At 46.3% G+C, this 25,364-nt stretch overlaps 1 protein-coding gene and 1 long non-coding RNA gene across 10 annotated transcripts in view; one reads left to right on the forward strand and one right to left on the reverse strand.

The window, feature by feature from the left end:
• The window catches only part of LOC146370086 (zinc finger BED domain-containing protein 5-like), a 39,681-nt gene that overhangs the window by 9,124 nt on the left and 5,193 nt on the right, over positions 1-25,364 (forward strand). For 2 of the 9 annotated variants that reach the window (XM_084909395.1, XM_084909396.1), the window contains exon 1: positions 12,224-12,604. The exons of 3 other annotated variants lie outside the window; for them this stretch is intronic. In XM_084909395.1, coding sequence (XP_084765521.1) covers positions 12,224-12,604 — 381 coding nt within the window. Of the gene's footprint in view, positions 1-1,687; positions 1,952-12,223; positions 12,605-17,262; positions 17,521-17,625; positions 20,976-25,364 lie in introns of those variants that run through there. 4 more of the 9 variants (XM_084909392.1, XM_084909393.1, XM_084909391.1 and 1 more) reach the window with 4 other exon arrangements.
• On the reverse strand, positions 9,506-12,059 carry LOC146370087 (uncharacterized). The gene is made up of 2 exons (XR_014797302.1): positions 11,970-12,059; positions 9,506-10,451 (listed from the first exon to the last, which is right to left on the reverse strand). It is a non-coding gene; the product is annotated as an uncharacterized LOC146370087 (long non-coding RNA).

A 25,364-nucleotide genomic window follows, 5' to 3' on the forward strand; every position in this document is an offset into this window, starting at 1 on the left:
GGTTTGTTCACACAATAAGAAACAGTAGATTTTCTGCGATGCTTGTGGGTTGCGTTTAGTCACATTCATTTGAGTCAGCTGTGTTTCCGCTCCCCTCGTCTCCTCTCTGTGGATTTAGTGTGGGAGTTTTCTGTCAGTCGTTGTCGGGTCTTCTGTTGTGTTTGTTTCCCAGCGTACGTGTTTCCTGGTTTCCTGTGTTCAGGTCTTTTTCATGTTCTTTGTCCCGTGAGTTTAGTATCTATTTTCTCCCAGTTTCGTTCTAGTTCAGTTTAGCTTTAGTACCTGTCTTTGTTTGTACCTTCCCCCAGCCTAATAAACGGCTCGGCTGTTGTTAAACCCTGTCCCCGTCTCGAGTGTCGCTGCAATCTTTTTTCTTATCAGACATCTCAAGGATTAAATATGCAGTTAAACTTTTATCCACTCAGAGTAAGGGTGTTTTCTTTTTTACTGGGTTATTAGGCAGAAGTTTTACTGGTCCAGTGGAGATTAAATGGGGCTGTGTTATCAGGTTTTCATGATTCATGTCAGATAAAATCTGAGTGAAACCAGCTGCCGGGCCACTGTGGTAGCAGTGTTCGCTTATCTGTCAACTTATTTTTTCTGTGGGATTATTTTTAATGTAATCTCGTAGAAGAGATTAAAAAAGTCACCAGTTCATAGCTGGATTGTTTGTATCAACTCTTTCAGGTTTACAGTAGTCTCTATTAGCCTGCATATTATTACAGATCTTTATTATGAACATCGTTTGTTCACACCGTCTGTGGACGTCTTCAGTCTGATCGGCCTGCTGCAGGTTCAGATTATTCGCTGCTGGAGGAGCTCGTTTGCATAAAATCTGGGTCACAAATGTCTTCTTAGAAAAAGACGTTTTGAACTACTTTACGTCTCTGTGCTGATTCTGGTATTTACGCTGTGAACTCAGCTCTGAGGTTCAGTTTAAGGTTTAAAGACGTCTTCTTCAGCAGCTGCCGCTTTCAATCTTTTGACATTTTATTTCCCCAAAGGAAATGTTGACCTTTCACAGCTGTTCAAATAACTCAGCCAATTAAATCATGTTTTCTTGGTCGTTTCCTAAGAAGAATAAACATTTTTTAAAGCTAATAAAACCTCTTTTGTTCCCGTTTGATTAGTGACAGTCTGTGGGGCGTCCTTGCGACTGTTGAACCGTGTCTCCCACCTTCTCTTAATGACGTTTGAAGGTTCGAGGATTATTGTGCAGGCAGTCACATTTCTGAGATCAGTACGAAACACACAAAGAGCCCAGAAGCTTCACGCCTTCACAGAAGTGTGGACACACCGAGCCCTGGTTCGACTCAGATACCAACACACCAACGCAGACTCAGAGTGGGGTGGTGTTTTTACAGTGTTTATTTTACAACACGTGGAGTCACTGAGCAGCTTCTGCTTCTCCCTTTAAATCTGATCTCCACTCATCACAGCAGCTCTCACCACCATCCTGAAACCTCCCCTTTCTCTCCTGCTGCTCTCCTTCTGTTACAAATCAGCCCTGACACTCATCTCCACCCGCTCCACCCTGCCTGCACTCACTTCTTCATCTCTCTCTGGATGGTTGACTCCAGGTATTAAACTCCTGCAGCGACACTATCTCTGTGTTGCACCTCTCCACCTCTCATTCACGCATGGTCCGTTTTCCTTTTACGGACTTTCATTCCTCTTCTCTCCCCAGCATACCTCCACCTCTCCAGGCTCTCCTCCACCTGCTCCTCTTTCTCGACCTCATCTGTCAGCGCTGCAAACAAGAAGGAGCTCAGAGCAGATCCCTGATGTACTCCCACCTTCAACCCACCTGTCTCTCCTACCACACACGTAATCGTGCCATCAGTATCAGTGCACCTGCTTTCCTCATCATCCTCCAACTCTCCAAAATCATCGTTACCAGTCTGGTTAAAGTCCACCGCCCCCTCTCCTGGACATCTCCACACCTCCACGTGTATGTCACCAGGACCAACCGCCGTCCCACTCGTCATAGCTGCCCTCTCTTCATCATTATTACTCCTCCGCCCGTCCTCCTCTCACTCTCATTTGCTATTCATGAGCTGCTCAGTACTCCTTCCATCTCCTCCACAGACTCTCTTCTTATATCATAATCTGGGATTTTGCAGAATCTCTGTTTGTTGTTCACAGCTGGCTGAGACTCAGATTCCTTCCTTTGTCTTTAATGAATGCATGTGGCGCAGCAGCATTAGCTTCCTGAATGCACCGACTCTTCACGCATTCTGCATTTACACATGCTGCAGGTCAGCTGTGATATGCAGATTTCTGAAAACCACCCCTGTCTCTCAACACGTGCCCCACCCTCCAGTACCCCGAGCAGACTGATGGAGGATGCCTCCCTTACATCAGAGCACTTAAGGAAATCCCCAATCAGAACATACTTCAGATAAAAGGGTGAAAAAACGGTGATAAATAGAGTTTTTACAGCAGTCTGCAGCTTTTGGCTCACTGTACAGACACTGAGCTCATCATCTGAAGCTTTGGTCATGTCTGATATGAACATGCACACCTGGAACAGGAGAAATATGCCAAAAAACAAAGGAAAAGAACTGGTTCGGTACATGCAGCGTGCAGGGTTGGGCTGCCACAGCTGGAACAGCATGAAAGGCTTTTATTGGAGCAGTCTGACACATTTACATATCAGCTTCACTCACATCAGCTCTCCTACACAGCTCTGGGATCAGCGAACATTACATCAGTCACGTGACCGGTTAGAGTCCATATTTGTGTTTCATGTGTTTATGAGTGTCAGAGTTAGCTGTGTCGCTGACTCAGGCAGCAGGAATCGAGCTCAAAGTGAGCATTTAATGCAGGTTAATGAGGAGAACGTACAAAAGCTCAAGACACAAAGAGCGAGGCTGGGAATGCAAAATCAGAGAGCGATACACCGATCAGCCTTAACACGCTGACAGGTGGAGTGAATGACACTGATCTGCATCCTGGCACCTGTTAGTGGGTGGGACATGTCAGGGAACAAGAACCCGTAAAATGATGGGAGAAGCAGGAGAAATGGGTCAGTGTGACAGTTTGGGTCAGAACATGTAGAAAACTGCAGATTTGTCAGATGTCTTTATAGATAAAGAAACTTTTTTTTCACCCCCAGCTCACGAAAGCTTTGGGGAAAGAAACCCACATTTCACCCGAAATATCGCACTCGGGAGGAGATGTCTCATTTGTTCTCTTCTAAGTGCTGTCATTTGTGATGTTTGCTGTCGTTTCTCTTGACAAGTGCATTTTGACACCTGGTATTTGGTTCATAACAAGCCTGTGAAGCAGCCACAAGGAGAAAGATGTGCAGCGCTGCCTCGGCCGGGTTATTTTGGTGTGATTTCTGTGCTGTCGAGTGGCTTTCAGCCTGTATTTGTGTTCCAGAGTGGCTGCCGGAGCTAATGACTGCATCGCTGGTGGGCCAAACTGCCCATTAGTCCTCCAAGGTGAGCAGAAGCAGGCATTTTTGTAATGCCTTCCCTGCTGCCGTTGCCTAAAAAGCCGCGTCTGATGTTCTGCATGAGAGACAAATCCCATTTGTGTCCCGGGCAGTGGGCCTGGATCCGCCCAGCTTACAGTCAACACTGACACCCGTCCAGTAATCACCTTACGGTGTGTTCACACCGAACGCGATGGACGCGAACAAAACGCCCCAAACGCCCCTAATTTGACGCGTGCACATTCGCACCTCAACGCGTGTCCAAGAAAAATCCATATTTGACGCGCGTGAACCGGAAATGTGGGAGGAAGTTGTGCCAGACGGTATCTTTGCAAGATGGCAGCTGTCGAGCTAGCGCTTGAAGAGAGAGTCTCCCTTCTCTATGCACTGTGGAGAGCGGAGCAGCGGCGTAAAAGACGTCCTCGCCGTACCTGGGTCCATCAGGTCCTCCAGAGGCGTGAGCAGTTTGGTGAGTTTCACCATTTGCTCCAGGAGCTGCGCCTGGATGACGGCCGATTCCAGCGTTATCACCGTCTCTCACTCGGCCAGTTTGAGGACCTGCTTTCCTGCGTCGGTCCCAGAATCGCCCGCCTAGACGCCAATTACAGGCGCTCAATCCCACCTGCAGAGCGCCTGTCCGTCTGCCTGAGGTTAGTAAAAGTATTTAATACGGTAGTCCTTTATTGATACCTGTGCTAATATATGCTAAACCATCCATCTATACACTGCTAACATGGATGTGCTATGCTAACAGTGAATGCTCTCGGTGTTTACTGAGAGCAAACTGTGGTACGGAGACGACTGTTTATAATATTTCTAGTGATGCTCAGAAGCTCTCATCAAGTCCCGATTTAATTCGATTTATGCTGTTATCAGTGTTTGCAATGATAGCATGGCTGTGGTGTCCTATCAATGTATGCGCTCGGTGTTTGCTGATATCAAACTGTAGCATTAGGACCACTGAGTTAATCTTTGTAGTGATACTCACTCCTTTTTATTTAGACCTGGTTTAATTCTGGGATAGTTGAATATTTGTATATAATCACCGCAGACTGCTTTAGATTATATCTAATATATATCATGTAATTATCCTTATAATTACAAAATGTTTTATGTAAGATTTATGTTTTGTAATTTTGTAATTTCAATAATGTATTTTGTAACTGCAGTACACATAATACTCATTTTAAACAATTTTGTCCAGGTTCCTTGCCACCGGGGACTCCTTCAGGACCATCGCGTTCAGTTTTCGAGTCGGTGTGTCCACGGTGAGCCAGATCATCCCCCAGGTAGCGACGGCCATCTGGGACTGTCTAGTGGACGATTTCATGGCTGTGCCTTCAACTGAAGACTGGCGGTCCATCGCAGAGGGATTCCAGGAGCGCTGGAACTTCCCTCTCTGCTGTGGAGCTCTGGATGGGAAGCACGTCCAGACAAAGGCACCCCCCAACTCAGGATCCATGTTCCACAGCTACAAGGGAACTTTTTCCATTGTTCTCCTTGCGGTTGTGGATGCAGAGCATCGCTTCCGCGTCATTGATGTTGGGGGGTACGGGAGGACCAGCGACGGTGGTATTCTGGCCAACTCCACCTTTGGTCAGGCTCTTCGGGCTGGGACTCTCCATCTGCCTCCTGACCAGCCTCTACCTGGTGGAGAACACCGTGGAGCCCAGCCCCATGTCTTTGTGGCTGATGAAGCGTTCCCTCTGCGGCGTGAGCTCATGAGGCCTTTCCCTGGACGCCTCCTCCCTTTAGAGAAGAGGATCTTTAACTATCGCCTTTCCAGGGCCAGGATGATAGTGGAGGGTGCCTTCGGTATCCTCTCCTCACAGTGGAGGTTGTATCGGCGCGCCGTGGAGCTCCGTCCTGAAATTGCGGAGAAGTGTGTGAAGGCAACTTGTGTTCTCCACAATTTTCTGCGCTGTGTGGACGAGAGAGGGGCGCCTGCTGTGAGGGGTGTGGCACCTGCTGTGGTGGAGCCGTTGCAAGGCCTGGGACGTATGGCAGCAAACAACTCCTCCAGAGAGGCTGTCCTGGTGAGGGAGGAGTTCATGGCCCACTTCTCGGCGGAGGGAGCTGTGTCTTGGCAACCAAAGGAGTAGCCTGTTTGAAGTCCGAGTGACTTCCCCACAACGGCTCTTTTAAGAGCCACCCACAAACCTCTAAAGAGTGTTCCTGTCTTTTTAAATTTTTCTTAATAAATGGAGCTCTACTCCAAAATAAACTAACCTCTTTTTACTCTCTTAAGTAACTTGTCTTCACTATGTTCCTATATACAGTGTGGTGCAAAAGTTTGGGCAACCTTATTAATAGTCATTATTTTCCTGTATGAATCGCTGTTACAGTAAAAAATGTCACTTACATATATCATATAGGAGACACACACATTGATATACACTAAATATTTATTTTATTTCTCTTTTTTTGTGTTGCCAATTTATGCATCTGCTTGATTTAGTTTAAACAGTTATTGCACACTTTCTGTAAATCCAGTGAACTGCATTTCACTTCTCAAATATCACCGTGTGTGTCTCCTGTATGATGTATTTAACTGACAATTTCTATTGTGACAACCAACGATTTGTACAGGAAAATAATTACTTTTCACAATGTTGCCCAAACTTTTGCATCCCACTGTATTAGTATGTTTTATTATTAGTATAATATGAAATAAATTCTACTTGTGTCAAGTCGGGTGCCAATATTTGCTGTGTAGTAGAACAGAGACATTTGTCATTATAAATGTTTATTTGATAAAATATATAAATTCAGTAACAAAAACATTAAATATATGAAATTTAAGTATTTACAGAGAGACAGGAATAAAAAGGACCCAGCTTGGAGTGGAAGAGCCTCAGGGAGAAGGAGGAGAAAAATAAGAACATTGTTTCTGCCCTGGAGAGCCTGCTGCCTCATCAGAAAACTGCTGATCATTAGGGTCCAATGTTTCCAAATTTAACACAGCTGTGCTGTTTTCAAAAGCTAATTTATCAATGTGAAATTTCACGAATTCTCGTGTCTGAGGCGGCATGCTCTCCAGAGCAGGAACAAGGCTGAGGAGAAAATATTCTGTTGGAGACGGGCGTGGCCTCTTTAGGGACCCCAGGATGGCCAGCTCCACCGCCGATGGACCGTCCTGGGACCCGTCCCTCGCCCGCCTTCGAGCTGTCCTCCTCTGTGGGCCTGTAAAACACAGCACAAAACAACACAAAGTAATGAGAAGGCTGCTACTAGATTTTCATTTTCAAAATTGAAAAAACCAGGATATGAACAGATTGGTTGTAGATATTTAGTAAAGGTGATCACAAGGGGATTCAAGCAAGTAAAAAGCTATCAGTGCTTGATGTTCATACCTGTGGGTGCAGCAGCAGGAGCTGAGGGACCAGGGTCTGGGGAGCCAGGAGAAGAGACAGGGGAGGACTCTGCTGCATGATTACTTGACTCTATCAAGACAATATTAAATGTTAACAGGTTGAAGACAATAGTCATAGAGAATATTATATTATTATATACTTATATACTTTATTATTATATACAGTGGTCTCTCATTTATTGCAGCACATGAACAGTAGTCACAGTTCTCACAAGTTGATTCTCAAAGTGCAAACCTTAACCCTGACCCTATATGCACTATCTACCTGAGCTCGTCCCACACCTAATTAGATTGGGAGGATACCTACCACTCTGGACTGGAGTAATGGTTCCCCTATTTCAGAGCGAAAAGCTCACTGCAACTTCAGCTAATGTTGAAGCAGAGTTCAAGAACATTAAACATGGTCTGTTCAAGCATGAAAATCTCCCTATAAGGATAGATAAATTCATTGCACGTCATCTTGGTTTTATTGAAGGGAACATGCGGATCTGTTCTGCAAAACAAATACGAAAAGAAGCAGAGGTTGCCAGACAGGATGGTACAGCGAAGCGTCAGGATCCACACAAAGCCTTTGTGGAGCAGGAAGTGGATGATAACCCCTCTCAGGAGCCCAAAATTGACACAGACATGGACATTGAAGAAACAGCAGCTTTGGAAAACTGGAGAGGCCTTGCAGTTCCACCAAAGAAGAGGAAATTGACCTCATACCTCTCCCCTTGTCCTGAATGGCTCCACTCAGATCCAGCTGTGAAAAAGAAAAAAGTAAAGCTAGGGCTGTTAAAAAATGGAAATAATCAACAACCAGTAAAACTTGGCAAAGGACAACACTGTGTCATGAACACCTGTGCCTTTGATGCCTTCTGTCAAAGTCTGTGCTGCGCTTACTGTGACAGTCGTACTGCTCAAAACATGTTGAATAGTTCAGAGGAGAATAAAGTATTCCAGCTTGTGAAATCCCTTGCTTCAAAGGGTGTCACTCAACATGCCTATTCATTGAGGGCAGAGGTGCTGAGCTCAATATTCTGCCCTGTTCAGTTGAAGACTGGTGTTCATCGTGTTGATGCACAGTGCCATGTGTCCACAGTAATTCAAAAAACAATGACGGAAAATCCAAGTGTTCACTTCACAAGACAGTGTTCCTCCCAGTACTGCAAACTTTACACACCAAACACAAGGCAAATACCTTTTGTTTCCATTGATCTGTCAGTCCTCTCAGCTTCTGGCATAGCTCACCTTCAGTCTGCTGTTGAACAAGGGCTCAACCTTCCAGCATCGCCATGCCTAAGACCAATCGAAAGTCCTGATGCATCTCCAACAGCATTTAAAACAGATTCATCAGGAAAGCAACTTTGCACAGGGACTGTTTGTCACAGTTTCACCCTGAGAGAGCTTGTATGGATTGACACAGACCTTGGAAAATGCTCTACAGAAACTCTGGAGCACAGTTTTCACAGTCCAAAAAGGTTTTTGCTTACTGAATTCCCATCCACTCTGCTACTTCAAGGAGAGAAATTCACACTGAAAGCAGTCATTGCATTTCAGGAGGGCCCAACATCAGAAACACTCGGGCATTATATGACATTCTGTAACAGGACCCCGTACATCTGGGAGATGTATGATGACCTAAGAAAGGATGTAACCATAGCATCTGAAAACACCAGCGTATGTCCGCACGCTGTGCTCTACACAAAGGAATGATGGCAAGATTTCATGAAAGAAAGTCCTTTTCTAGTTTGTGAGTTAGATGGTGGAAATAGCTGTTATTTTTCAGTTATTGTATTAGACTTGTGAGGCTCAGACACTTCCATGTATTTACCTTTTCTAACAGGAAACATATATACTACATTGTTCTCGTAGTTTTGTATTTTGTTACCAGCAAATAAAGTTTTTTCTCCAACAGAATGCATTAATTATTTTAAATGCCATATTTAACCTAGTTTTTAAATAAGTTATAGCAGTTTGATTACTAGGTTTAAGAGTGTGATCATAAGAAAAAAATATCCAATGCTGGTTAATATCTCTCAATTTTTTTACAGTAAAGAAAGTGGCTGGTTGAGCTTTAGAAACTTTTGGTAATATCTTTAAAATGAAAGCGGCACAAACGACAATTTTAGCAGCACAAACACAGCACAAACCTGTGACATCAACTTTTGTTTGATTTGGGTGATGTGGGGGGCTGGTTGACCTTTTGATGTTTGCATTTTCATTAATATCTTTAAAACAGAGGCGACACAAACGACAATTTTAGCAGCACAAACACAGCACAAACCTGTGACATCAACTTTTGTTTGATTTGGGTGATGTGGGGGGGGCTGGTTGACCTCTGATGACCTCTAGAAATTTTCTTGAATATCTTTAAAATGATAGCAGCACAAACGACAATTTTAGCAGCACAAACACAGCACAAACGTAGCACAGTTGATTGACACCAGTTTAGTTTGATTCCATTAATGTGGGGGGGGCTGGTTGACCTCGGATGACCTCTAGAAATTTTCTTGAATATCTTTAAAATGATAGCAGCACAAACGACAATTTGTGCAGCACAAACGGTTGATACCACTTTTGTTGGATTTGAAGAAGGTGGGGGGGCCAACTTCACTCACATCAAAGGATGGACTCTTTCATATAATACTAATGTTTCACAAACCTGTTGGCAAGGAGGTGTATCAGATTAAAATATGACGAGGACATTCATGCACGCTTTTATTTTTTTGGTTCATGACGTTTCCTTCGGCTCCACCATCAAAATGAAATGTTGTCTTTTTCAAAGGACCTGATTAAAAAAAGACAAATCTGCAGACCACACTGATGTTTCCCATGATGAAACCTGTTAAATGAACAATATTCAGGTGACTCTGCTTTGTTGTTTGTTCTGCTCAGAACTTTAGTGTTTCTCTGATGCGACGAACACGACGCCCTCCAGGGGCCGCTGGCACTTATTCTTCTGGAACTCTTGCTAACCGTGTGCATTTGAGCCATAAGATCTCCATCTGCAGAAACCTCTGCTTCTTAATGAAGCGCTCATCAGGAAAAATCAATCTGCTGCCGGCTCCGGGCCCTTAGTAATGAAAAGAATACGTCTGTTTCATATCGAGACTGGGACTGTGTGGCTGCAAACAGTTTAACACGTCCACATCGAGCACTGAGAGTCGCTGTGTCATGTAGTAGGACTTGATGCAATAAAGTTTCAGATGCATTATTAACAGACGTGGCTTAAATTAAGTAAAGTGTAATAAAGCTGTGAGTGTTCAGCTGTCGTCATGAGGAAGAGTATGTCACTGTTTTTACAGGATAACGAAGGTTCACTTGTTTGAAAGTCTGCTGACATCTTTCCCGTGAAGACGGAGAGACGAAGAAGAGCTTTGTCTGCAGAGGAAGAAATGGCTGATGAGTCTGGTCGCTGTGGACTACCCTGCTGGTAATTATGGGATGTCTGCTGGAAGTCTCAGAGATATGATGAGGGGAAAATCCATTCGGTGTCCACCTCGTCCTTTGGGGGACGGGTGGAGGTGAACGTTGGGTCGCAGGCAGACTGTGACATTTGCGGGCGCTCTGGGCTCTACGTCCTCCTGAACATGAAGGAGGCTTCTCGTCTGCCCCCACTTTAAAGGACGACTTCCTGCATCTGTTGTTTTCCTGTAGAAGAAGAGACAAAGAGTTGGAGACAGAAATGGTTAAAAACAAACTCATGGGAAGGCGTCATGGTGGGATACTGAGACTGTGACATTTGAGGCTCGTTGTTGATGAAGTGGAAATTACACGGTTAAACTTTTGGTGAATCCAGACGTGGTGAGTCATCTTATGACTTTCACAAGAGTGATAACGTTCATGTCAGAGTTTTGCGTCCCTATAGAAGTTACGTCTTTCCTTTTGTTCAGCTGCTCTGCAGTTACAGCGTCTCAGAGAGAAAAGCCCTTTTCACTTGTAACGACTACAGCCGATATCCTGGGGGTGCCGTCTGCCTGTCTGTGAGGAGAGTGGCTTTCTGGGGTGAATCCTCCTCTTTGCTGAGGTCCTACATCACAGAAGGGCCACGCTGGTCTGAGTGGAGCCTTTAGGACCACAGTGAGCTCAGTCTGTGGGTGGTGCTGGGTGCTTTGACTCCACAACGACACCACAGCTGCTTGTCGATGGGGCAAAATGTCCTTCCTTATCTGGAGAGCTGACACAGTTTGTGAAGCTCTGTTAGAGATCAGAAGAACACAGCTGGACGGCCGTGCCTACTGCAGCGATGTCCTCCATCTCAAAGGATATTCCTTTAAACATGTGTCTGTGTTTATTCATCTTCATCTCCTGAACAGTTTTTCTGCATGAAGGCTAACCTGCAACAGCTGTCAAACTGACCATCTGTTATCAGTTGTTGCCACACCCATAGATAAGGTTAGCCCTCTTCCACATCCTCGTATTGTGAAATGACCTGCGTTTGTTTAGATTTTTGTTGTCACGCTGAGCAGACTGACACCCTGCATGCTGCATGTGAAACCAGCAGAGGTTTTACATGCGCTGACTGTGCGCTCTTCTTTCTCTTTATTACAGATCAGAACGTATCGTATGCACATGCTGGGTGCAGTTTGTAAGCAGCGGAAAAGCTAGCACTCACTGAATCCTGCAGTTTGATGAATAAAGAGTTTGTCTCTTTCAGTCTTCTGGTTGTGCAGATGAACACACTCCATGTTTTTATTCTTGGTTCTGCTCGAGCAGCTTTGCACGAGTCAGATTATCAAAATAATATCTCTGTCATGGTCCTGGGTCGGTGACCCAGCGCTTTTAGTTTGTTATCATTTTCTAGTTTATCATGATGATGATGATGATTATTATTGTTTGAGTTCTATGTGTTATGTTTGGTCTGCCTCTGAGCCTGCGTCTGTGTCCCTGTCTGTCTATGGTGTCACCCCGTCTGTTTGTCAATCTGTCTGTTTAGTTCTGTGTCTTGTTTGGTTCCCTGTGTCTGAGTTTCCTGTTTTATTGTGAAGGTCTCTGTCTGATATGAGTGTGTTCTGTTTACGTTTCCCCTGTCCCGTCAGCTCTGATTCCTCCCAGCTGTGTTGCCCTCCTGTCTCTCATCCCCTGATTACTGGTGTGTGTATTTAAGCCCTGTGTGTTCTCCTGCCTGTTGCCGGTTCGTCTGTGTTACTTCGTGTCAGTCTGCGTTACCCTGAGTTCCACGGTGTCCTGTTCCTCGTCTGCGTCTCTCTGCTTCTCATCCCTTTGTTGTATGCTTCCAGGTCTGTTATTTTAGTTCTCCCAGTTTAGGTGTCTTCAGTTATTTGTCATGCCCCACTGCTTGTCTGCCACTACACCTTTGTAAATAAACCTCATTAGCATCTCATCCACTGCTTGCATCTTGGGTCCTTCTTCCAACTCCACACGGCTCGCCTCGGCAGCCGTGACAGTACGAACCGGCCACAATGGACCCAGCAGCATTCAACCCGCCCGAGGAGCTCCAGGAGGATATTATTTATTCTGTGGACCGTCTAATTACTTTATGGCTGGGGCATGAGGAGAAGGGATTCTGCCAAGCCATAGCTAATCGATTGGAGCGACTGGTTTCCGGTCTCCCCTGGCTGCTCAGCTCACTCCACCCACTTGTTCATAATTTCTTTCTGAACGAGCTGCACCTTCACCCCCCTACCGCTCGTCTGCTCAGCCCACCGGAGGATATGCAGTCCGAACTGCCGGATGTGGAGTTACCCGGCCAGTCGGAGCGTTCTCCGAGGAGGAAGCAACGTTCGCGTCGTAGACGCCTCATCCCACAGCCGGGTGGTGGGACTTCGGAACCGCCGGCTGTGGTGAGTGAAAAAGACACTCTTTCTGTTTCACCAGACTTTGGGACTGTTAATTCTGGGGCTGTGTTTATTCAGTTAGCCGCCCGGCCTCAAGCGCAGTTAGCCGCCCGGCCTCAAGCGCAGTTAGCCGCCCGGCCTCAAGCGCAGTTAGCCGCCCGGCCTCAAGCGCAGTTAGCCGCCCGGCCTCAAGCTCAGTCTCCAATTCCACCACCGTCGTCGTCCCAACCATTATTTCAGTCACCCTCAGTTCAGCCTCCTGTTCAGCAGCCACTAGCCCTGCATCCTGTGTCACTTGCTACTCCGGTACGACAAGCTCAGTCAAATCAATCTGAAAGGAACTGTGTTTCATCCGTTTGTTCTAAGCAGAGAGACAAACCTAATAATAATGTAATCATTCCTAAAAAGCTGGCTAGTTCAGAGACTGTGACGCACTCCAGGGCCTCCCCAGAGGCTGAGTTTCAGCCCTCAGCCCACTCTGGACCCCTGGAGGCTAGGAACCCAGCTGAGGACTGCACCCGGCTGTCACTGCCTGAGCAGAGTCAATGCTCTGTGCAGCTGCAGTCTGCTATGTGTTTGCCAGGGGCCACCGTGCCTGCTGGTTCTGTTCTGTCCCCGCCAGAGGTCCCCGCACCTGCTGGTTCTGTTCTGTCCCCGCCAGAGGTCCCCGCACATGCTGGCTCTGTTCTGTCCCCGCCAGAGGTCCCCGCACCTGCTGGTTCTGTTCTGTCCCCGCCAGAGGTCCCCGCACCTGCTGGTTCTGTTCTGTCCCCGCCAGAGGTCCCCGCACCTGCTGGTTCTGTTCTGTCCCCGCCAGAGGTCCCCGCACCTGCTGTTTCTGAGACTGTGTCAGCTGGAGGGCCCGAGGAGCCCGTCCAGCTTTCTGCCTCGTCAGCTGGGGGGCCCGAGGAGCCCGTCCAGCCCCATGACTCGTCAGCTGGAGGTTCAGGAGAACCTAGCCAGCTTCCTGCCTCGTCAGCTGGAGGGGCCCGAGGAGCCCGTCCAGCCGCCAGCTGCAGCCTCACCCACGCCGCCGGCAGCAACAGCAGCTTCAGCATCCTCAGCGTCGCCTGGTCCAGCTTCAGCATCCTCAGCGTCGCCTGGTCCAGCTTCAGCATCCTCAGCGTCGCCTGGTCCAGCTTCCGCTTCAGCTGCCTCATCCTCGCCTGGTCCAGCTTCCACTGCAGCAGCCTCCTCATCAGCATCATCAGCGTCGCCTGCAGCAGCCTCCTCATCAGCTTCATCAGCGTCGCCTGGTCCAGCCTCTGCTTCAGCTTCACCCGCTTCGTCTGGTCCAGCCTCCGTGTCTTCATCCTCTTCGTCTGGTCCAGCCTCCGTGTCTTCATCCTCTTCGTCTGGTCCAGCCTCCGTGTCTTCATCCTCTTCGTCTGGTCCAGCCTCCGTGTCTTCATCCTCTTCGTCTGGTCCAGCCTCCGTGTCTTCATCCTCTTCGTCTGGTCCAGCCTCCGTGTTTTCATCCTCTTCGTCTGGTCCAGCCTCCGTGTCTTCATCCTCTTCGTCTGGTCCAGCCTCCGTGTCTTCATCCTCTTCGTCTGGTCCAGCCTCCGTGTCTTCATCCTCTTCGCCTGGTCCAGCCTCCGTGTCTTCATCCTCTTCGTCTGGTCCAGCCCCCGCATCAGCTCCAGCGTCGCCTGCAGTGGCCTCCTCTTCAGCATCACCAGTTTCGTTTGGCCCAGCCTCTGCATCAGCTTCGTCTTCGCCTGGTCCAGCTTCGGCCTCCGCCTCAGCTTCATCAGCTTCGCCTGGTCCGGCTTCAGCCTCCGCCTCAGCTTCACCCGCTTCGCCTGGTCCGGCTTCACCTCCGCCTGGTCCAGCCTCCGCCTCACCTGGTGCCGCAGGGATCACGCCACCTTCAGGTCCCAAACTGCCGCCTCAACGTCATCGAGCATTTGTCAGGCCGCTTGTTGGGCGTCGTCACCACCGTGGCCGCCCTCCGGACTTCTGTTGCCGCCCCCGCCTTCCGCGTGGACGACCTCCTACACGTCGCCACTGCCGTCCGCACGGTCGGCCCCCAGAACTACTTCCTCGCCGCTGTTGCCGTCCGCACGGTCGGCCCCCAGAACTGCTTCCTCGCCGTTGCCGTCCGCACGGTCGGCCCCCAGAACTGTTTCCACGCCACTGCCTACTGCGTGGCCGGCCTCCGGACCTGCCCCACTGCCGCTGCCATTCGCATGGTCGGCCTCCGGAACTGAACTGTTTTGGCCTCCTGCGCTGTCGGCCCCCTGAACTTGGCCATCTGGGCCTTTTTGGACTCTGTCCCTCCGTCCTGGGCCTCGGCAGCCGTGACAATCTCTTTATCTCATTCTGCACCTTTGTATCTGAAGCCATCAGGCACGCCTGGTCTTCATATCCTCGAGGGAAAAAGGGAAAAGCCAGCCTGTGTTCAGAGGAGGAGCCAATCCTTGCTTTTGAAAGTTGTTAATCCAGTTAACCCTGGAAACAGAGCAGCTCAGATCACCCTGACATCATGCCTGTGATGAGTGGACGGACACTTCTGCACTCATATTTGAGTTGTCTAATGATTCCATATCCTAAAGTCGTACAGGATGTAAATCTCTCCTGTTACAAGTGTAGTAAAAAGGTTCTGTGTAGCTTCAGGGAACCAAATGTAGATCAAATAGAAAGCGCTGGACGGGCTCATTAATGTCAGATATTACAGATGTTATCAGTACGGCTCCTTTTCTTCCCCTCAGCAACAGCAGATCATTTCTTTGCCGTGAACTCTCGCAGCTGACTGCTGTTATTTGTGGTTTGTTTGGTCGCGTAATAATAATGAAAATAATGAGTTTACCTGGCCGGAAATGCATGAAATCAATCGACGGTGCGCACAGACACAGATGTCTGAGATATCGTTCTCGCACTGGCCTCATACTCAGATGATTTCAGAAGCAGCTCTGCAGATTGACGCCGTTTGTGTTAATGACTGAATTTTGAGATTTACCTTCATCACCTGCAGGCTCATGATATCACTGATGTCACTAACACTGGTAGCATTGATTGGCTGTTGTGCCAGAGGGACCCACAGCACAGTGTTACGGGTGCAGGTTTACAGAGAGCACAAAGTGTGCAGTAATTAAAACTCATCTCGGCTGCCTCGGGCATCCTTCTTCATCACCCGGATCCTCCCTCAGCACCACAGCCCTCTCTTTCCTAAACCTCGATCATACTTAGCTGTGGGTCAGAGCTTCTCCACGGCCCCCTCCCACTTCCCCTGTAAAGCCCAGAACTGCTGCGGAGGCAGAAGTGGAAGCCGGTTTGTGGGGAAATCTCCCAGCGGCTGGCTGTAATCAGCGTTCCTGCTGCCTTGCTGCATCCTCCCCTGTGGATTTATCGGTCTGGAAAAGCTTTGGGACGCTAACATTAGGCACCGGCTGAGATGGAGTCCAGCCCAGAGACCCAGAAATTCAATTCTAGCAATTGGAGCAAAAGCACGGCACAATGTCTCGGCTTGATAGTGGCTGATATGCTGACCTCAGGTCTGCTCCGGGGCTCACCGCTCGCTGAATCTGAAATTTATACCGTCTGTATCTGGCTCATCTGAATAAATTGAAGCGGTTAGTGGAATTGGGTTTGTTGAACTCCTGACAGATCTCTGAGAAGCTGCTTTTCGACATAAAGAGGCGTCCCCGAGCACACACGGAGCATCACTCTCTGACTCTTGTTGCTCTTTGAAAGCAGCAGCCTTTGTTTCGTGCCCGCTGCAGTCTAATAACCCCAATAAGTGTTTGTTTATGATAACCTGCCTGGTCTGTTGCCACGGCTCGTTACAGAGCTCCTTCTGCATGTCGGGCACCGCCACGAATACCAATGCGACAGAGAGATGTGCCGCGTTAACTCGTTTGTCACCGCGTCAACAATATTAATGCCTTTCCTACAGACTTGATAAAGACCGCTCCCCCGGCGGAGTTTAATGTGCTGGAGTGCAGTTGTCGCCACGGCGGCATGGACACCGGGTTCCTCAGACCGGCCCCGAGAACCACAAACCTCTCGCTTTCTTTAAGTTAGATGTCGTCATACTGCGAGATCTTTGTTTTTGAATCTTCAGCTTTAGTTTTCATGTAAAAGGAGCTAAAAATGGAAAAAAACCTTTTATGATGGCAACAACAAACAAACGACAGAGAAATGGTATTTTGCCAATATTTTTCAGATTTGGTGTTTTTTTTTCTCCAAATTCACTTAAAATAAGAACTGAAACTGTTAACAAGTGTGGCTCAGGATGCAGATTTTACTTTTTTGTGTTGTTATTACGCCTGCTTTTGATAAATTACTGACAAATGTCTGAAAATGAGGCGAGAGAAACGAGAACTTGACAGCCACTCACAGCTTGTTTCAAGTAAACACTTCTTTGTTAGTAGGCCTGTATTTATCTGAGTTTTCTACCCATGAAAAGCAGCTGTGAGAATGTACAGTGTGTGGAGAGTCCTTCCTTTTATTAAATGTGTCATAATCAAAAGACACGATTATTGATTTTAGTAGCTCATCAAAGCTGCTGATACTGAGTTTGTGGAGAGTCTTTAGGGGATGTTCTTGACCATAAACTGTGTTTTGAGCCTCAAGCTGATGCTGCTACCAAACAGACTGTTCTTTTTAAGGAAAATTAGATCTTTTAATGTCTCATTTGAAATGTTTCCTTTGTTTTACAGAAGTTTGATTGAATCTGTTATTTCTTTCTGCATCGCTGCCTGGTTTGGTAACACGACTCTGAAGAACAAGGTGGGGACTTTTCAAGACGGGCTTATTGTCCATCTATAACCAGCACTGAGGAAGGCTCATGTTATTGTTAATTGTTCGAACCATCAACTTCACAGTGAGTTTGACATGTTGCCCTCTGGCTGTTGTTTTAGAGCACCTGTGAGGAAGACCAAAAGACTCCAGGTTTCCTTTATCCTGCCTCGTTAATGGTAAATAACCATCTCGTTTTGTGTATTCTTATTGGTGCCCTGGCTGCTAAACTAAAGGCTTTTAAACGTATAGACTGCATGTAAAGCAGAGCTTCCCAAAGTGTGGGGCCCGCCCCCTGGGGGGGCACAGAGCCATTGCAGGGGGGGCACGGTATGAAAAGGAAAAAAAAAAGAACTCTTGGACACTGCTAGCATAATGGACAGGTTTTTGACGGGGCTCCCACACAAATGCAAAGCAGGAGATGAAGCATCACTGAATATGTTTTCAAGCCAAAGGCTAGAAAATACGGTAAAGCATGTCTCCCCTTTGGCTTCACCTGCACAAGTGTCATTAATTTGTTCTTTTTAGAGAGAAGCAAGCCATACTTGTTCAGTCTTCTTCTACTTGTACGCTCATGAACTTTAACCTTTAACATGCTAACTGAATTAGAGTCTGAGATGGAGCTCTTGGGTCTCTCTGCAGGTTCACTGAGCACTGTATGATTTGAAGTTGGGTAGACTTGCTAGAACCTCAACTCCTGGAATGATTCTAGCGTTGTGCTAACAATCCAGAATGATATTGGCCTTTAAGGTTTGACACAGAAGTTGCAGGGTAGTTTCTCTGAAGCCTCAAAAAGGCAAAATGAAACTAATATAGTCAAAAAAGTCCAATCAATGTGTTTCCAAAGCTGTCTAGTTTCATAGCTACCCTGTATAGGACCAATATGCCATATATTCTGGATAAATGTACCGTATTTTCACGACCATAAGACGCACCGTACTAAAAGGCGCAGTCTCAGTTATGTGTGCCATTACTGTATTTAACACACACATAAGGCGCACCTGATTATAGGGCGCATACAAGTGTGCGTATTTAAAAATGAAGCGGGAGCAAAACTGAGTTTGGTACTCACATTTTTATTACCGGTAATCGTCATCAATCAAACCCATCGAAGTCCTCATCCTCTGTGTCTGAACAGCTGCGCTAAATCTCCATCAAACATTCCAGGTTCACTTTCTTCACCGTCAGAGTCACTTTCCGTGCCGTGCGGCTCCTCGGAAATGATGCCGGCTTTTGCGAAAGCTCGAACAACAGTGCCAGCAGACATGTTAGCCCAAGCATCTACAATCCATTCGCAAATTGTGGCGTAACTCGCCCGGCGCTGCCTTCCACTCTTAGTGAAACTGTGGTCTCCATCAGTCATCCATCGCTCCCACGCCGCTCGCAGCCTTACTTTGAACGGCCGGTTCACACCGATGTCCAGCGGTTGGAGTTCCTTTGTCGGGCCTCCTGAATGACAGCAAGCTCAGAGTTCATTTGCTTCACTTGTTTTTTCACATCGGCTGTGAGATGGGCACGCATAGAGTCACAGATCAACAGCGATGGTGATGCGTGGAAAAAACCACCTGGTCTCCTTACACACACCTCCCTCAGCCACTCTTTCATCATTTCCTCATCCATCCAGCCCTTTTCATTTGCCTTAATGATGATTCCTGCTGGAAACTTCTCTTTAGGCAAAGTCTTTCTCTTAAAAATCACCGTAGGTGGCAGTTTCTGTCCATTAGCATGGCAGCCAAGCACAACAGTAAAAGAAGACTTTTCGTGCCCCGTTGTGCAGATCGCTACCGTGCTGGTCCCTTCTTCTCCACAGTGTGACTGACCGGGATGTCGAAAGTGAGCGGCACCTCGTCCATGTCAGTGATGTGGCTGGGCTGGATGTGTTTGTCGGCGATGTGTTTGCTGCAGTAGGAGCGGAAGATGGCCAGCTTTTCATTATAATCCGCTGGAAGTTGCTGCGCTACCGTAGTCCTGGTCCGGATGGAAAAATGGCACCGTTTCATGAAACCAAAGCACCAAGACGGACCTCCTCGGAAATGTTCAATTTTCATTTCTTCTGCTAGCGAAACTGCTTTTAGTCGAATGGTGACCGTCGAAACGCTTCTCCCACTCGTTCTTTGCTCGATGATCCACTGCTCGAGTCTTTCCTCCAACTCGGGCCACCTCGCCTTATGTCCGCGGAAACTCAGCTGCGTCTTCTTGACCTGTCGGAGCTCGTTTTCCAGCTTCCTCCACTTGCGAACCATCGATTCATTAATCTTAAATTCTCTCGCGGCTGCTCGATTTCCATGTTCCTCCGCGTAGCTGATGGCCTTCAGTTTAAACTGTGCTTCATAAGCGTGTCTCTTTGCCATTTTCAGGGTTGTTAAAACAACGATGTTCCGCGTAACGCACATACCTGTCCTTTTATACAGGTATGTGCGATTGTCCCGGTATATACAATCAACGCCCAGACTTCACCCTTTAGCGCTCTCATGGTGTTCTCTACTACGTCCTCCTTACAACACACAGGGCGCACTGCACTATAGGGCGCGCCGCACTTTTTAAAGAAAATCTAAGGCTTTTATGTGCGCCTTATAGTTGCGAAAATACGGTAGACTTTCTATGAACCAAAAAAATGGTTGTCTGAGAAATCCACGTCAAACCGCTCGGCTCCATTCGCTCCAGCAGAAAATGTTTGCCTTCTGGTTGAATTCAGATGCTATAATGACATTTTACTGGTAAGATTCAAGGGAGTAACGATACAAAAACTCGGCAGCAGAATGAAATGTCAGCGCTCGACTGCTGTGGAGTCTTAATGTGGCCGAGCTCCGTGATTCGTCGGTCAGGTCACGAGAGTTTGTTTGGGGAGTGAGGATGAGCGGCTGTGTCCCCGCTGCTCTGCGTTTACTGCAGAGCATGGCTGTCTCCATCTTTTCACGACTATTGTATGAATTTCCCAGAGGAACCCACCCGAGGGATCAATAAAGTTTCATCTAATCTACTTTCACATCATTGTTATAAAATCACGTAGTTAAAGCCGTTTCTTTTCTTTTCTTTAGCCTCGCTGGTTAGCAGGACTCACTTCAGAAGTGAAGTTGCAGACAAAGTGATTTCATTGATCCTGCTGTCACAATGAAAGTGACCACCCACCCACCTACAGTGCCCTCTCCTATCACGGCATTACGGCGCTCCACACAGACAAAATGCTCTATAACAACTTATTAAAGAACACAAATGAGAGTCAAAGATGTTAAACCAGCCTACAAGAAGTCCCAATCCCATCGAGCATGCACCTTGATGCTGGGACAAGCTCGATTTGTGGAGCCACCACTCTGCAACCCACATGATCAAAAGATTCTTCTAACAGCACCCCAGAGCATGTCTGCACAATATTCGGCCGTGACAGTGAGAGCAGTGAGTCTGCTGAGTCTGCAGGAAACATTTCCCTGAAGTCAAACGGCTGAATGTTTAGAAAAAGACTTCTGCAGCAGCCTCGTCGCAGAGCACTGAGAGACCGAGGCTCTGGAAAGCACACAGAGCGAGTGGTGTGCGTGCGTGTGTGTGTCATAAACCCGTATACACGGTTGCAGTGTGAGGACCTGTCTTGTGCACCTGCTCCCTGTAGCAGTGGCTGAATGTTCAGGCGTGTTTGAAGGTGAGAGCTGGGTTAGGATTATGTTATTAATGGTTGTATTTAATCTTGAACTAAGTCAACGGGAAATTAATTCCAGTCAGTGCGAGGTGAAGTCTCAGATTGTTTCATCCTTTCTGCGGTGCTTGGATTGTTGTCATGGAAACAGTGCTTTCCAGCCTCCTGAGTATGTTTGTGATCATGTCCTGCTCGACTTCTTAATTTATGATGAAGAAAAAGGAGACTGTGTAAAACCAAAGACTTCAGTTTTTTTCCTATTTTTCTTTTTTTTTTTTTTATGTTTTCATTAATTAATTTTCTCTCCATGAAGCCTGAAAGGTCGAGCGCAGGGTTTGCGCGAGTTGCTGGGAGCACCTCAGGTTTCTGTCATTGCAAACGTAGTTTCACGTCTCACCTCAGCTGTTTGTTTTCTTATTGTTTTATTTATTAGAAAAGAGATCAAACAAAAAACAAACGATAAAAAGAAAATTGTACTAATCGGTCAGTTTCCCTGAGACCGCATCAATTATTTAGTCAAAGAAACAAACACACCTGAGCTGCTGGTATTGCAGGTAAAGTCTGCTCGCAAAAAACCCAGCAAAAATTCAGACAATTTAAAAGCCACTTTACAGATACATAGTTAGCTTACAGAGTTTTATCACAGGTGTATCGAAGGGTCGGGGCACACCTGTCACTTAACTAAAGTCCTCAGTAACTACATACATAGCAAAAAAGTGCAATAAAGTACAAAAAATTGAAAATCATTTGTTTGGTTTTTAGACATATTTCTAGTTACAGAATAGATTTCAGAGGTTTGTCCCTCAAAACTGTAAATGCAAAAAAGTTGCACAAAATAGTTTACAGGAAATTTATTTGGAGTGTCTTTGTAGTTTTATTTTTGAGATGTTTTTTATAAACTTTAAGAAAAACGAAAATAAATATTATTTGAAAAAAAACCAGCATCAAAATAAACTATTTCCAACAGTGAAATTTAAGTTTGAGCCTCCCAGAAACTTTACAGAAGGGACATAAAGTCAAACATGACTTTCAAAAACACCAGTAAACCTTTGAAAGGTCCTGCAGGGAGAAAACTACATTTCCCACAGAAAATGGCGTCACTTCCGGTTTTTGAAGGTAATAGCGGCCATGCCATAGTTTGCGCTGACCTTTATTCCAGTGTAGGAAGTGCTATGAACAGCTGATCGGCAAAGCGTGTTTCTGGATTTTAATGGTTTTGTTGTTGCCAACGCTTTTTATGCGATTTTTGCAAAAAGCCATTTGTGGATGAGACCGTGACCTACGACAAGTTGAATGTATGTTACGTAAGAACAACTGCTCTGGTTTCATATGGGAAAAAATTATTGCGCTATCTTATGTGTTTGCAATTCTACTGGCATTTAAAAATAGCTACACAAAACAGAGCGTGCATGCGCCGATGGGCTTAAAAAGATGTGCTGGTGACATTAATAAGTTGTTAACTTCCACAGTCTGTATTATTATTAACATTTTTATAGCTTTCCTTTGTGGTCTTAAATAATCTGCTTTCATATAAACATCTTTTGGTTTCAGGCTTGTTTCACACTACAAGCATCATTGGTGTCATCATGCTACAGCTTTCACACACACTCGTGTGTTGTTGTTTTTGGATCCAGAGAATATGCAGGTCACAGCTTTACTTCCTCCGAACTGACTTTGTGTTTCACTGCGACTGCCTGCGACAGGTCGCAGGTCTGACCTCCGTCTTCAAAGCAAACATTTCAAAGGCCACAGGATTGCATGTTGGTTGGACACGGTTGCAGTAACGTTGGTCGTGCTGCTGCGACTGGAACAGAAAGCGCCACACAAACCTCTTTAAATCAGTTCCCTCCACCCAGAACATTAACTTCATTTTAGCTCACAGCTTGAAGGCGTCACTTTGGATACTGACCCAAAAAGTAACTGGGGGAGGGGGGAAAAATCATTAAACTAAACAGCACTCTTATAGGCAGAGTGAAACGTTTGGGGTGAAGGTCTCAACACTCTGAGCTGCTCTAAGTTTTCTAATAGTCAAACCAGTAAACCTGGACACTGTCCCATTAAAAGTTTGTGTTCAGCACTTTGGAACAAACCGAAAGTCTCAAAGTGCCCGAGGACCCGAGAGGCTCGATCACAAGGCTGAAGTAGGTCAGACAGGTAGTCTTTTTTTAAGACAATAAAGAACTTTAAAGAAAAGTAAAAGCATTTTAAAATCAATACATAACCTGACAGGTAACCAGAGAAAACAGGAGTGATGGGCAGGAGTGAAGGTGTCATCAATCATCCGGTCCACACATGGGAACAAGCATCAGAATAGAATAGAATAGAATAGAATAGAATAGAATAGAATGCCTTTATTGTCACTATACAGTTGTACAATGAGATACAGAGCATCTCCTACTCAGTGTAAACATGCTGGGGGGGGGGTACAGTTCTGCAGCGCTATATACATATGGACAGTATTAACATAGGGAAAAAGATATATATATATATATATATATATATATATATATATATATATATATATATAAATGTACAAATATACAAGCCGGTTTTTAAAAAAAGTAATATGTAATAAATAGTGTTGTGTATATACAGTTGAGTTATTGCACATAGAATTGGTACTGCACAGTGGTGGTCCATAGAGGAAGTGGGAAGAACAGAAAAAAAGAAAGTGTTATCGGTGCATGTGTGAGTTCAGGGTGGTTATGGCTTTGGGGAAGAAACTGTTTTTGAGTCTGTGGGTTTTTGTGCTGATGCACCTGCAGCGCTTCCCTGAGGGAAGCAGGCTGAACATGTTGAAACCAGGGTGGGAGCTGTCCTTGATAATGCTTGCTGCTCTGCTGAGGCAGCGGGAGGAATGAATGTCCATCAGGGAGGGGAGAGGGCAGCCGATGATCTTCTGTGCTGTCTTGACCACACTCTGAAGCCTCACTCTATCCGCCTTGGTGCAGCTGCCGTACCATACCGTGATGCAGTAGGTTAGCAGGCTCTCAATGGACGAGCGGTACAAGGTCAGCAGCAGGTTGGAGTTCAGCTTGTACTCCCTGAGGACTCTCAGGAAGCGCAGCCGCTGTTGGGCCTTCTTGACGACCGCGGAGATGTTGTCTGTCCAGGAGATGTCAGCAGAGATGAGGACACCAAGGAACAGGAAGGTGTGGACCCTCTCCCCACACTCCCCGTTGATGTAAAGGGGGGCCAAGTCAGTGCTGTGTCTCCTGAAGTCAACAATGAGCTCTTTGGTTTTCTTAGTGTTCAGTGGCAGGTTGTTTTCTGAACACCAGGCTGCCAGCTTCAAGAAGAACGCCGAGTTCGGCAAAGCTCCAGTCCAAGGAGTCACGGTGAGGAACATGGTGCATGGAGATGTAACCATGTGGGCGGCTGCTTATTAGAGTTACCCTAACATCAGATTGTGTTTGTAAATGATGACATGGTGGAGCAGTGGTCTTCTTTTCTATCTGGACTTTCCTTGTTCTCCACTGGCCTGCATCGGTCCAAAGACATGCATGTTGGGTTAAATAATCTAAACTGGTTGTGTCAGTCTGCCTGTGATGGAGTGCTGACCTGGCCAAGGTGTCAGATTTATTATGAAAGAAGGTTCTGGATTGTTGATAATCTCGTCTGTGAGCCAAAGAAGCTCACAAAGTACATCTTATATGAGATTTACCAACTGTATGCTTATCATCAGCTAATCTACCGGGCCATGGCTGAGTTCGGCTTCCTGGCCTGCAAACAAATGCTGTGCTCAGTTTCTGGAGCAATCCCACTTGTACACCAAATGATGCTCATGTTCCTTTGGAGAGAACACTGAGAAATGAGCCGACTGGTGTTTCGGTGTGATGAACTGTGTAGAGAAGAAAACCCTGCCATGTAAAAGAAGAGGAGGAGATACTAGTGTAGAAAAGTACTCAAGTAAAAGTTGAAGTACTGATTGAACTTTTTTACTCAAGTAAAAGTGAAAAAGTACCGACTCTGAAAAGTAATTAAAATATGAAAGTAAAAGTAGCTCCTTAAAGAAAATTATTATCACCTATAAGTATGCAAAGCTAACAAATACAAACTTTATTTCAGTCTACATTGCAATAACTATTTCCTGTTGCCTCCATTGTAGAGGGGGCTTTGCCACAACTGACAATAATTTCTATAGAGAGTACAGCAAACAGCAAACTCACCTGTTTGTCCTGCACCAACCTGCAGCCTTTAAATAACACAGTTAGTCTGCCTCAGTTTGTTTAGCAGCAGTTTTATGAACAAACATCATGTGACGCGTACACTTGCTCTCGTTGTGCCAAAACAAAAGGCACGGGGGTCCACTTAAACCCCCGACCGTGGCACATGGTTTTGGCTCTTTCATCTCTTTTTACGTGGCATCTCCTGGTGATTAATACATAAACAGGA

This window comes from Perissodus microlepis, chromosome 17, assembly GCF_051167445.1.
Source record: "Perissodus microlepis isolate ML-2025 ecotype Zambia chromosome 17, ASM5116744v1, whole genome shotgun sequence".
Classification (NCBI taxonomy): domain Eukaryota; kingdom Metazoa; phylum Chordata; class Actinopteri; order Cichliformes; family Cichlidae; genus Perissodus; species Perissodus microlepis.